Source organism: Monopterus albus, unplaced genomic scaffold, assembly GCF_001952655.1.
Source record: "Monopterus albus unplaced genomic scaffold, M_albus_1.0 scaffold186.1, whole genome shotgun sequence".
NCBI classification, from domain to species: domain Eukaryota; kingdom Metazoa; phylum Chordata; class Actinopteri; order Synbranchiformes; family Synbranchidae; genus Monopterus; species Monopterus albus.
Genome location: NW_018128066.1, coordinates 1822059 through 1835022, shown reverse-complemented (window position 1 = coordinate 1835022; position 12964 = coordinate 1822059). Strand labels below are relative to the sequence as shown.

The 12964-nt window shown below is 39.4% G+C and overlaps 1 protein-coding gene across 1 annotated transcript in view; it reads right to left on the bottom strand.

The window, feature by feature from the left end:
- Window positions 1–12517, bottom strand: part of cep89 (centrosomal protein 89) — a gene marked incomplete at its 3' end in the record, with an annotated part of 25551 nt that extends 13034 nt beyond the window's left edge. Inside the window, exons 1-6 of the mRNA XM_020617147.1 lie at window positions 12152–12517; window positions 11542–11648; window positions 10892–11038; window positions 5714–5906; window positions 3349–3400; window positions 2168–2275 (exon numbers count right to left, since the gene is read on the bottom strand). Of these exons, the coding sequence (XP_020472803.1) occupies window positions 2168–2275; window positions 3349–3400; window positions 5714–5906; window positions 10892–11038; window positions 11542–11648; window positions 12152–12193 (649 nt within the window). The remainder of the gene's footprint in view (window positions 1–2167; window positions 2276–3348; window positions 3401–5713; window positions 5907–10891; window positions 11039–11541; window positions 11649–12151) is intronic.
- Between the last annotated feature and the right edge of the window lie 447 nt (window positions 12518–12964).

Here is a 12964-nt window from a genome sequence, read left to right as displayed (position 1 = left end):
TATTTACAGTGCCTTGCGAAAGTATTCGGCCCCCTTGAACTTTGCGACCTTTTGCCACATTTCAGGCTTCAAACATAAAGATATAAAACTGTAATTTTTTGTGAAGAATCAACAACAAGTGGGACACAATCATGAAGTGGAACGAAATTTATTGGATATTTCAAACTTTTTTAATAAATAAAAAACTGAAAAATTGGGCGTGCAAAATTATTCAGCCCCCTTAAGTTAATACTTTGTAGCGCCACCTTTTGCTGCGATTACAGCTGTAAGTCGCTTGGGGTATGTCTATCAGTTTTGCACATCGAGAGATTGAAATTTTTGCCCATTCCTCCTTGCAAAACAGCTCGAGCTCAGTGAGGTTGGATGGAGAGCGTTTGTGAACAGCAGTTTTCAGTTCTTTCCACAGATTCTCGATTGGATTCAGGTTTGGACTTTGACTTGGCCATTCTAACACCTGGATATGTTTATTTGTGAACCCTTCCATTGTAGATTTTGCTTTATGTTTTGGATCATTGTCTTGTTGGAAGACAAATCTCCGTCCCAGTCTCAGGTCTTTTTCAGACTCCATCAGGTTTCCTTCCAGAATGTTCCTGTATTTGGCTCCATCCATCTTCCCATCAATTTTAACCATCTTCCCTGTCCCTGCTGAAGAAAAGCAGGCCCAAACCATGATGCTGCCACCACCATGTTTGACAGTGGGGATGGTGTGTTCAGGGTGCTGAGCTGTGTTGCTTTTACGCCAAACATAACGTTTTGCATTGTTGCCAAAAAGTTTGATTTTGGTTTCATCTGACCAGAGCACCTTCTTCCACATGTTTGGTGTGTCCCCCGGGTGGCTTGTGGCAAACTTTAAACGACACTTTTTATGGCTATCTTTAAGAAATGGCTTTCTTCTTGCACCTCTTCCATAAAGGCCAGATTTGTGCAGTATATGACTGATTGTTGTCCTATGGACAGAGTCTCCCACCTCCGCTGTAGATCTCTGCAGTTCATCCAGAGTGATCATGGGCCTCTTGGCTGCATCTCTGATCCGTCTTCTCCTTGTATGAGCTGAAAGTTTAGAGGGACGGCCAGGTCTTGGTAGATTTGCAGTGGTCTGATACTCCTTCCATTTCAATATTATTGCTTGCACAGTGCTCCTTGGGATGTTTAAAGCTTGGGAAATCTTTTTGTATCCAAATCCGGCTTTAAACTTCTCCACAACAGTATCTCGGACCTGCCTGTTATGTTTGAAGCCTGAAATGTGGCAAAAGGTCGCAAAGTTCAAGGGGGCCGAATACTTTCGCAAGGCACTGTACTTTCCAGGACAGCAATTCACTAAAAATGTTTTTCTAGGTCTTATGAGGTATTCTAATTTATTGAGATAGTGAATTGGTGGGTTTTTATTAAATGTGGGCCAAAATCATCACAATTAAAAGACCCAACAGCTTAAACTACTTCAGTCTGTGTGTACTGAATTTACATAATACACGAGTTTCACTATTTGAGCTGAATTACTGAAATAAATGGACTTTTCCACAATATTCTAATTTATTGAGATGCACCTGTATATCTCAATTAGACATTTTGATACAGATTCATTTTATTTTTCAATTCCTTGGCATTTTTTGTGCACTTAAAGCAATTTCATAACATAAAAAAGTAAAGCTCTTTACCACAACCTCAAGTTCTGTTGACATTATATAAGTGTATTATGCATTGTTAGCTATGACAAAAGGCATATCATGAAACAGGGTAGCATGTTGTTGGCTGCATTTTGTCACAGAGAGAGAAAGCATAAAGAACAGTGCAGAAACCCTAACAAGAACACTGCAAGAAATGAGTTGGAGGAAAAAGGAATAAGGAAAATATGAACTGGCTAACCCCCCTGGCATTTACACACTTCATGGATTACACCATGTGTGCATACTGGATGGATTTTGTATTACATTTAATCAGTAATGATTATCCATGACAGTGATACTCAGATGATAGTGAGTACACTACTGAGTACTAGGCCTGTAGCTGTAGATTACAGCATGTGGAAGGGAGTAGCTAATGGTTTTTATGACAAATCGGCAGAGAAGGGACTACACCAGTGAAGTTATGTGTCAGCAATTCAGCAAAATGAAAAGACAGAAGTCAAAATTACAGGCAAACAGCAGACAACCTTAGGAGCTCCACCTACATGGCACATCTTCTCTCTGACTGCTAGTGCTCTTCCTGACAGGGGCTTTCTTCTTAGAGGAGTCACAGCTAGCTACAGGAGAAGGAACTCTGGTGTCCTCACTGAAATCTGTGAAAACATCGTGCCATCATTAAATGAATAAAACTGCAGAAAAATAACTGGGTTGTGTGGGCTTAATTAGATATACAGTATAACCCTATTTAGCATCAACTGCATACTGTTATATAAAGGTGACTTTTCCCATGGCTTGAATGTGTTCATTTACAACACAGGGGATCTGTAGTCACTTTATTGAATATGTAAAATTTAGCACTTCCAAAAGCCTGAGGCCAGATCTGTTCATAACAACTATAATGAGGCTTTCCATTTAGCTCCAGTGATAAGACTGCATAATGGGTGTTATGAAACTAATGCTGGTTGAATCAGAGCTGCAGCTTCTTTCTCTGCTAAAGTCAGAGTAAGTGACTAGATGATGTGCAGGCTGAACAAGTAGTTTTGAAAATTTCTGATCCAACTAAAGTGACTGAGAAAAACAGTGAATCTGTCTGGAAAAACAGAAACTCTCAGTCTGACCAGTAAATTCAATAGTCAAATGAATTCTGGGTAGTTGAGTCATTTCTTATCTTTTCCAAAAAGGTTCATGGGATATCTACAATATACAGTGGGTACGGAAAGTATTCAGACCCCCTTAAATTTTTCACTCTTTGTTATATTGCAGCCATATGCTAAAATCATTTAAGTTCATTTTTTTCCCTCATTAATGTACACACAGCACCCCATATTGACAGCTGGACTCAAATGAAGATGTAGAACCATCTCAGGGATGATCAGAAGAAATGGACAGCACCTAAGTTAAATATATGAGTGTCACAGCAAAGGGTCTGAATACTTATGACCATGTGATATTTCAGTTTTTCTTTTTTAATAAATCTGCAAAAATGTCAAAAATTCTGTGTTTTTCTGTCAATATGGGGTGCTGTGTGTACATTAATGAGGAAAAAAATGAACTTAAATGATTTTAGCATATGGCTGCAATATAACAAAGAGTGAAAAATTTAAGGGGGTCTGAGTACTTTCTGTACCCACTGTATAGCTACTACCTCTAGAAGGAATAAGTTACCACTATGTACTATGTGCCAATATCAGTATCAACTCATGTCCCATTAGAGTGAACTTAGTACCTGGAGAAGGCACTATTCTGCCAGACATCTGAGTCATCTGGGGTGTTCTGGCCTGGAAGACACACAGACAAAAGACAAACAGAAAATCAGTCAGACAGATAGAAAGTCAAGCTGATTTCCAAAGCTGCCTGGATCCTTTTTGTGCTAGGATATTTCAGGGACTGCTGTGTTAATGGTCATTGTCAAAATGTACAGAGTAAATGATTGTCAGTGCATGTATTGTTGTGAATGTTCAGAAACAAATTAAAGCAAGATGAATGAGTCACAGTGGTGAGGTCTGTGTAGAGCAGAGTCACAGATGAAACTGAAGAACTAGAAAAAAACAAATGGAATGAATGTAGTAGACTGAATGTTAACTGTACTGTACCAAACTACAATTTGCTCATTTTACACCACAATACGTCTAATGGCCAGAGGCACAACTAATACATGGTTGCATGCAAGCAGAGTGATTTTTTTCACATACACTCACAGCCTTGCCCTATTAAAGGAGGTACCTAATGAACATGGCTATCTGTTTACAGTTTTGAGGATTTATAACAGCATAAGCTGATGTTTCTTCTAGATAAGGGGCCATATACACAAAGGACCTTATCTTCCCACTAGGAGTCCTCCTTTATGGTCCTAAATGTTCCTAACTAAGAGTTTGCCCTTAAGACCCTTTCACAAAACTGCTGAGAGCAACTATTAGCATAAGACCTGAGAGGACTAACTGCAAAAGATGGACCAGGGCTGACCGCTTTGCTATGACTGACATCCTGTTTCATGAGGGAACCTACTCCGTGTCTACAGTGACTGGTGAAAAGGTGACTGGTCTGTCATCAGTGAATGTGAAATAAAATGTTCATCATTACATAGGAGCATGAGGAACAAATTAAAATGGACAGACAGATCAAATATTCACTTGTTAATGGAAACAAATCTTCATGCTTTAACAGGGTAGGGAGCACCAATTTTACCTGGAAATCCAGAGCTGACTATGAAACCAGCTTTGTTTATGGATCAATTCATGGCATTATTCACAACCAGGCACATAACCTGCAGTAGTTGAATGACTATGGGCCAGTCTTAGTTGCACGGGAATACTCTGAACTGCCTCTAACTTCTCTCATACTTAGGACCCACCTTTAGCACTCTTGTTCCTAACCTGGCCAGGTAGGTGCTACTTTTAGCCTTGGGATGTTTTGTGAAAGTGATCCTAATTACGCCATTCAGTTAAATGCTAAAATATTGGTTACTATACTGGGTGCTCATGTTGTTGTCTGGCACAAGAAAGAGAAATATCATGTCACTAAAATGTTTACAACTGACTGAGCCACATTTTGGATAAAACAGCAGACAGACTGCAACATCCAGAACAGACAACTGCCATGGTGAGAAGCAGCCCAGTGGGACCATTATAGGTTAACAGGATAAAAACATAAATAGGACAATATAAGGACTCTGAGGGCAGACTCTAGGGGTATAATCACTGGAATATTGAGCAGAAATCTCACAAGAAGAAACGTACAGTATACAGGCCACGAGTAACTGTTATTACATAAAGCCAGCTATTTCAGGCACAGAGAGAAAAATATTTCAGGTGTGTGGCTGGGAAATAAGGTACCACTACTAATACCATGCACTCAGTGATCACCAAAGATCACAATTACAAAGTAGTTTTGAAGGCAACTTACAGGGTTAACATAAGACAAAACTGTCAAAACCAGGATTGTTGGAGCATTAGTGGAAAACACTGTAAAATTATGCTATATGGCATAGGGAGATGTGTTAGTAAATAATTAAGTTCAATGCCAAATGTATAAATTGTTATGGCACAAAATAAAATAAAAAACTGACAAAGAGGAACAATGGCCATAAGTAAACATTACAATTATTTGTCCAAGTGACAGTGAAATTATCAGGGGCTCGAAGTGGAGAGGGTGAACAGCTTCAAATACCTGGGCGTCCACATCAATGAGGTCCTCACTTGGACACTTTTTACCACTGCAGGGTGCAAAGGAAAGCTGCCTCCATCTTCAAAGATCCCACCCACCCCCAGCACAGACTGTTCGCCTCCCTACCCTCTGGCCGGAGGTTCTGAAGTGTGAAGTGTAGGACCTCTAGAGTGAGAAACTCTTTCTTTCCCTCTGCCATCAGACTCCTAAACAGCTGACTCAGGATCTACCTCATGTAATTCCATCTGTACTGTTCACACACTCATTTTGCACATGAAACAGCTCTTTGACAGTAGGTTTTTATACAATAGTGATAAGAATGATTCTTATGTGCTTTCAATTGCACCATTTGTTTCTATTAGGATTAGAACCACTAATATTCTATTCAGAGGTTCGCTCATACATAAGATCTTTCTATAGAACTTTACCTTCAGTTTTAGAGGCAGAGAATAGACAGGTTCTGTGAATGTATCGTTCTCCCCACTATCAAGAGTTTGGTAGATATGGTCCTCCCTGTCCTCTTCATTCTCCACCTCATCTTCCTTGTCTTCAAGCTCCTCCTCTGAGTGGACAGGGGAGGACAAGCATGGCCGGGCAGCCAAATCTTCTGACCATCTGTCTCTGAGAAAGACAGCAATACAGAATCTCAGTGTAACAGTGGACAAAAATTTGCTTAAATTCAAATGACAATTTCTTAAAGGGACAGAGTAAGAGTAATACAACCTATTTACCTTCTACTGTGAGTATTTTTCAGAGTAGACATTTTGACTTGTCATACTAGAAAACATGTGTGCTCCAAAAAACAGCCCCCACATATTAAATTGTCCCAGAAAGTCATAAGAGTGTGTCATGAAGACCAGGACCCTGAATGTCACTTTTCTGTGACATGTGTTCAAGGCAAGAAGCATACTTTTAAAAACCACTAATGAAAAATGGATTCTAAGCTTCAAAAAATTTTTGATGGTTTAAAGAGATAGATAGTCTCAGGTTCTAGAGAAACAGATTAGAGAGAACAGAAGAAAACTGGGACAGACACTCAGCTGGCAGTGTTCAACCCCAAATCAGAAAAAGTTGGGGCGGTATATAAAATCTAAATTAAAATTGAAAATAGTGATGTTTAAATCATCTGTGTCCTGTATTACACTGAAAACAACACAGCAGCACATTATTTGATGCGATACCTCATCAATTTTATTCTTTGTTCAAAATAAACACACTTCAATTCTGATGCCGGCAACACATTCCAAAAAAAGTTGGGACGGTTGTATTTCAAGGCCAGTAATGAGGTAAAACAATGAAATGATGATTCCATTTGAACCAGGTGATGTAAACAGGTGACTGCGATCATGATTTGGTATAACAGTGGCGTCCAAGAAAGGCAGAGCCTTTTAGGAGCAAAGATGATCAGAGGACCACTGGTTTGCCAACATATCTGTGAGAAAATTATTGAAATGTTTAAGAACAATGTTCCTCTAAGAAGGACATGAAGCAATTTGAATACGTCACCCTCTATGGTGCAGAACATAATTAAAAGATTCAAGGAATCTGGAGGGATTTCAGTGTTTAAAAGGCAAGGGCACAAACCTAAGACGGATGACTGTGCTCTTTGATCCCTCAAACCATTCTGCATCTGCGATGGGCCACCACACAGTGGAAACATGAACTGTGGTCAGACAAATCATTATTTCAGGTCTTTTTTGGAAGGAATGGATGCTGTGTCCTCCGGACCAAAGATGAAAAGCAAGGTCTTCTCTGTGACCAGCAACAAGTCCAAAAGCCAGGGTCTGTCATGGTCTGGGTTTGTGTCAGTGCCCTTGGCAAAGGTCACTTACACTTCTCTGATGGCTCCATTAATGCTGAAAAGTACATAGAGATGTTGGAGCAACATATGCTGCCTTCAAGACGACGTCTTTTCCAGGGACGCCCATGCATATTTCAACAAGACAATGCAAAAACTCATACTGCTACATTACCAAGGCCTGGGAGGAAAAGGGTGTGAGTGTTGAACTGGCCTGCCTGCAGTCCCGACCTGTCCCCAATAGAAAATGTGTGGTGCACTTTGAAACACAAACTGTGTCAGAACTGTTGCACACCTTAATACTTGTTTGCAGGAAGAATGGGTCAAAATGACCTTCACACTTAATCACTTGGTGTCCTCAGTCCCTAAACATCTCTTAAGTGTTGTGAAAAGGAACGGCAACATTACACTGTGGTAAATGTTTTACTGTCCCAACATTTTTTAGAATGTGTTGCAGGCATCAGAATTGAAATGAGTGTTTATTTTGAACAAAGAATAAATTAGATGAGGTATCACATCAAATAATGTGCTGCTGTATTGTTTTGAATGTAATACAGGGCACAGATCATTTACAAATCACTATTTTCAGTTTTAATTTAGACTTTACATACTCTCCCAACTTTTTCTGATTTGGGGTTGTATAATTAAGGCCTGCAGTTTTATAAGTATAAGCTTAACAAATTAACCCAATAAAGAGCTCTGGTTCTATCACCTGTATACCTGGTGTAATCTTACCTGTCTGAGCCCACTGCAACCAAAGTGTCCTCAGCGTGCTGACTCAAAGCAGCGTAGCCCTTGTTAAACTTCACTGTCCTAAGAGAATAACCAGAAAAACTCAAAACTAATTTATCTTCATCACAACAATAACTTTCCTCTTTCCTTGTTATGCCTTCACCCTTTACCTCTTGGCTCCTTGTCGGGGCTGATGCATCACTGGAGGTCCTGGTGAGAGGGCTTTCTTCTTCAGAGCCCTCCTTGCCATCTCCCTGTGTTTCTCTATGAATAATAAGAACAAGAGACATCACATGTATGGCATGTTACTTACACTTTAAACGACTCTAAATTGCCCGTAGAAGTGACTGTGAATGTGTTTGTTAGTCTACATGTCAGCCCTGTGATAGACTTGCGACCACAGGCAGAGAAAAGGTGATGTGATGAGTTGGATCACAGATTCAACTAAAGGTGAAGTAGAAGAGCTATATTGAAAATAGATTGTCTAAGTGATTTATTATAGTCCAGGGATACCATAATCCAATCATTTCTTTTTTCCTTTTAAGCTATCTTTTAACGGATATTCAAGTATATTTACAAAACAAACCCGTCTCAGTGCCCATATGTCTCTCCCGATTTGTTTCTAACCAACATGTCTAGTAACACCAACTATTCAAGGAAATAGAGACCAAAAGTCAAGAATATCCCAGTAATTCAGAGGATAAGCTCAGGTCCACTACACATTAGCTTTACCCTTTTCAATTACTGAACATATGAACATACTGTATGTAAAACAGAGACAAAAGCTTCTTTACAGTGTCCCTCCGGTAAAAAAAAGAAGTGATTCTTGCAAACCATTGTGCATCAACCAGGTGTTGCAGTAATTTACATGGTAAGAATAGATAATTTTCTGAATGATTCCATCTAACCTCATCTAACCAATCACCATCGCCCCACGTTACAGTATATGGAAGAATCGAAACAAAAGATCAGACTGTACTCACATTTCTACTGTACTGTCAATAGTGGTACTTACATACAGACAACAAAGGAAACTATACATAGTCTATTTACCTAGCAATGGAAACATACTGTAAAAAAGACAAAGTGGGAAGAACTATACATGTACAACAGAAGGTAAAGGTGAGATTACGTGGCAGTTTTCCTATGCGTCATGTCGGTCCTGTCTGTTGGGCCACAGATTCTCATCCACATCACAACATATATTTTGTCTTGCTATGCACCGTGGAAAGAATCTTCTTGAGTGCCTAATCCAGCCTCTGCATGCATCTGCTGAGATGTCCTCACATGCTGCATCCATGGCAGCCAGCAGTGTCATCCGCGTATGTGGCTGATGATCATAAACTTTCCACCGCCAAGCCGAGAAAAACTCTTCAATTGGGTTCAGGAATGGGGAGTAGGGTGGAAGGAATTCAATCAGCATCCTGCGGTGGTGGACAAACCACTGCCTGATGTTGTCAGAGCGATGGAAACTGACATTATCACAAATTACTACATACTTTGGTACATCATCTCGATTGAGGTCCCTCTCATCTTCAGGAATGACATTTCTATAGAGATTGTCTAAGAATGTAAGGAGATGCTGTGTGTTGTACGGTCCCATAATAGGAATATGAGCTAGCACACCTTGGTCTGACATAGCAGCACACATAGTGATGTTTCCTCCCCGTTGGCCTGGGACATCAACAGTAGCTCTCTGGCCGATTAGATTTCTACCACGCCTTCTGCCTTTGGCCAGGTTGAAGCCAGCCTCATCCAAGTATATGAAGTTGTGAGGTGGTTCTCTTCATTAACGAAGGTGAAGACTCACCTGAGAGCAATTTCTCAATTCTGGACATATTTCTTAGCAAACATCTACTCACACTTTGTAGAAATCTGTACAGACATACAATTCTGAGAACATGTTCACTCATTTTGATAGTACAGACTTCCAACCTGAAAAAAAGACTAATTGGTTTGGTGGTTGTGACATTTCAGCTGAGAACCAGGACAAGTTATTTTGCACAGCTGGACAAAAGCAACAAGAATTGTCAAAAACAGCTGACAGATGTACAGAACCATTTGCATGTTGTCCAAAAGCAATTGCAATTTGATGAAAACAACAAGAAATTGCTGATATGATGTGAACAACTGACAACAGAATCTGACGGTTGAACGAGTAGTTCTGAGAAATGCAGTTCTGTTGTGAGAAATGAATGAAAGCGATAGAGAAAAACTGTAATCACTTGGTGTCCTCAGTCCCTAAACGTCTCTTAAGTGTTGTGAAAAGGAACGGCAGCATTACACCTTGGTTTTACTCGTTGTGAAAAGGAACGGCAACATTACACCTTGGTAAATGTTTTACTGTCCCAACTGTTTTGGAATGTGTTGCAGGCATCAGAATTAAAGTGTGTTTATTTTGAACAAAGAATAAAATTGATGAGATATCACATCAAATAATGTGATACTGTCTTGTTTTCACTGGGTTAATACAGGACAAAGATGATTTACACATCACTATTTTCAGTTTTAATTTAGATTTTATATACCATCCCAGCTTCTTCTGATTCGGGGTTGTGTTATATAAGACTATCCTCATTGATATAAATGGGGTGGACAAAATAACAAACACATTGTATGTCAGTATAATGCAATATATTTCCACACCACCACAAAGAAAAGCTTCAAAAGTGATCATACAACATCTGGATATTATCACCTTCATGAAGATGAATCTGTAGCAGAACTGCATTAGTTTTAGCATGATGTACCTAATTAACTACCAAATGTGCTATATACTCTATAGTGACATTTTTCTCCCCTTTTGTAAGCTCACATCCCACATTTTACTATCTCTTTCAAGATCACTGCATTTCTACTTTAATAAAGGTCAAATTATACTGCTACTGCTACAGTATTTCCAAAAGTATTACCAATTGCATTCCAATTTAGCCCAATTGGGACCAGTTTTCTTACTCTGACACACTTGATAAGTGCAGGCCCGGGTCAGGTATAAACTAGAGGTCAGCTCTTGTAGTTACAAAAATTTGTTCCAAAGCTTGCGATAATAGTGGTGAATGACCCAGAGGGAGCTTACCTGGTGTTAAGTGCTGTGCTGAGGTTTGGTTCAGATGTGAAGGAGTCTGATCTGTCACTCTCAGAGAAAGACCTTGGTCGGACAGGAGGGATGGCCCATGTTTGTCCAGTGAGTGAAGAAGATAAGATGGCTGCTGCTAAGGCTGATCTGTTGATTGAAAGAACATTTAATTTGAGGAGAGACTGACACTTTGTTTAACAGAAAGACACAAAAATACTCATTATCACATCACAATTTCATATCATAAGTTAATATTTCTAATGTTGGCATTCATGTCACATGTTTAGAAATGGGAGCATCTCCCTCCTTTCCCTAAATGAGTTTGACAAATGAGTTTAACTTTCACCATGTGAAATACTGTGGCTGAACAACCACTGAATGTTTACAAATGTCCCCTTCATCTACCCCTTGATTACCAAAGCACAAGAACAACCTTACAACCAGATACAGTATGTTCAGCAAAAAAATTTTTTAATTTAACTCCACAACCACATTTGTGGTAAAGGACAAAAATGTATGATGAGGACTGAGTACTTAACAAATCAATCAGCAAGGTCTTCTGCAAACATCACAATATTGTGGCAGAGGAAACACAACAAAACAGAAGGATGTTGGAGGGTAAAGGCAATGCCGTGTGTTAGGTACAGTACCTGGGTCTCTCAGGTGAGGGATCTGGGCTGCAGGGTGGTGGGGTACGAGGCACTGCAGGCTTTGGAGCAATGGAAGCCGCAGGGATCAAACCATGAACTATATGCTTCTACACAACACACACAGAGGGAAGGTCAGGGAGAAGGTTAGCATCACACAGACATAAATCACAACAGTATTTGTACTGAGACAAAGGAAGGTTTAAGTTAGTACAGAATACTGTTAACATCCACACAGCACCAGTAACCTTTTCTACTGGAGACACACTGTATATTGGCCATAACAGACACAGAATTCAATTGTATTTTAACTACATTTCCAAATCACAGCAGAGAAGTAGCTAACGTTAGCAGGCAATACATGCCTCAATTTATTCACTGCTTTAACTTTGGTCAACAAAACTCATTTTACACACCACAAGAGGTAAGTTATCAAACGTTAACTTAGCTAAACAGCTCTTAAAATATTTAACTTTTCCTGACTTTAAGTAACTAACGCTAGCCGAAGCTGGCAGAACGTTAGTTTCAGTGGCAACCAAGTTATCTAACTAAGCTACAAAAGGATTTAAGTGAATGCTAGACATTTAAAAAAAGAATAGCTAGAGAAACTTACAAACTCCTTGTCTTTTTCCTTCCTAAAGCTGAATTTTAACATTATGAAAATAGGTTTTGACCCTCTCTCCAGTAACGTTAACTTTAGGTAATTAACGTCGCTAATTTAACTTCAACGTTACTGTTCCAGTTTAGTCAAACCGCTTGACTCGTTTGCCGCGTATGCTTTCAGTCTAATTACAAACGTTTTATTTGTCATTGTCATATGTTTCAAGTTAGCTATCCTCCTGTACCAACATGCTAACTACTTATACTCAAAAGGTTGGCTTGTTTGAGATTCATCGTATCTAGACGCTACAACACAAGAAGGCACGTCGATACAAAAGTGGTGCTGATTGGCTAAAGTGAGACGAGAAGCCAATCAGCGAGTGATATAATCCACCTAGCAACGACGTCCTTACCACCCAGCAGACTGGCCAACAGGGGGCGGTGTCTTCCCATTCATCCATCCATGATTTAATAATTATACTGTAAGATCAGTGCACAAGGCTCTTGTAAACAAACATCTTTCCTTATTTCTTTCTTTCTTCATCAATAAATCAAGCATATTAATTATGTTGCACACAGTAGCCTATTGTATATCACAAACAGTACATGTTAAATTGAATGCTTCCAATTAAAATATTGTAGCCTTACCTATTCCAAGTATAACCTACATTACACAGATATCACATTGCTGACAATTGAAATAGTTATTTTCTCTTCAGTACACTTTGTTCTCACTATGCTTTAAACACTGTTACATTGCTGCAAATGTAGGGGGGTATAGTGTTACGGCCAATTTAGAGTCATGCAAACTCCACACAAAAAGGCT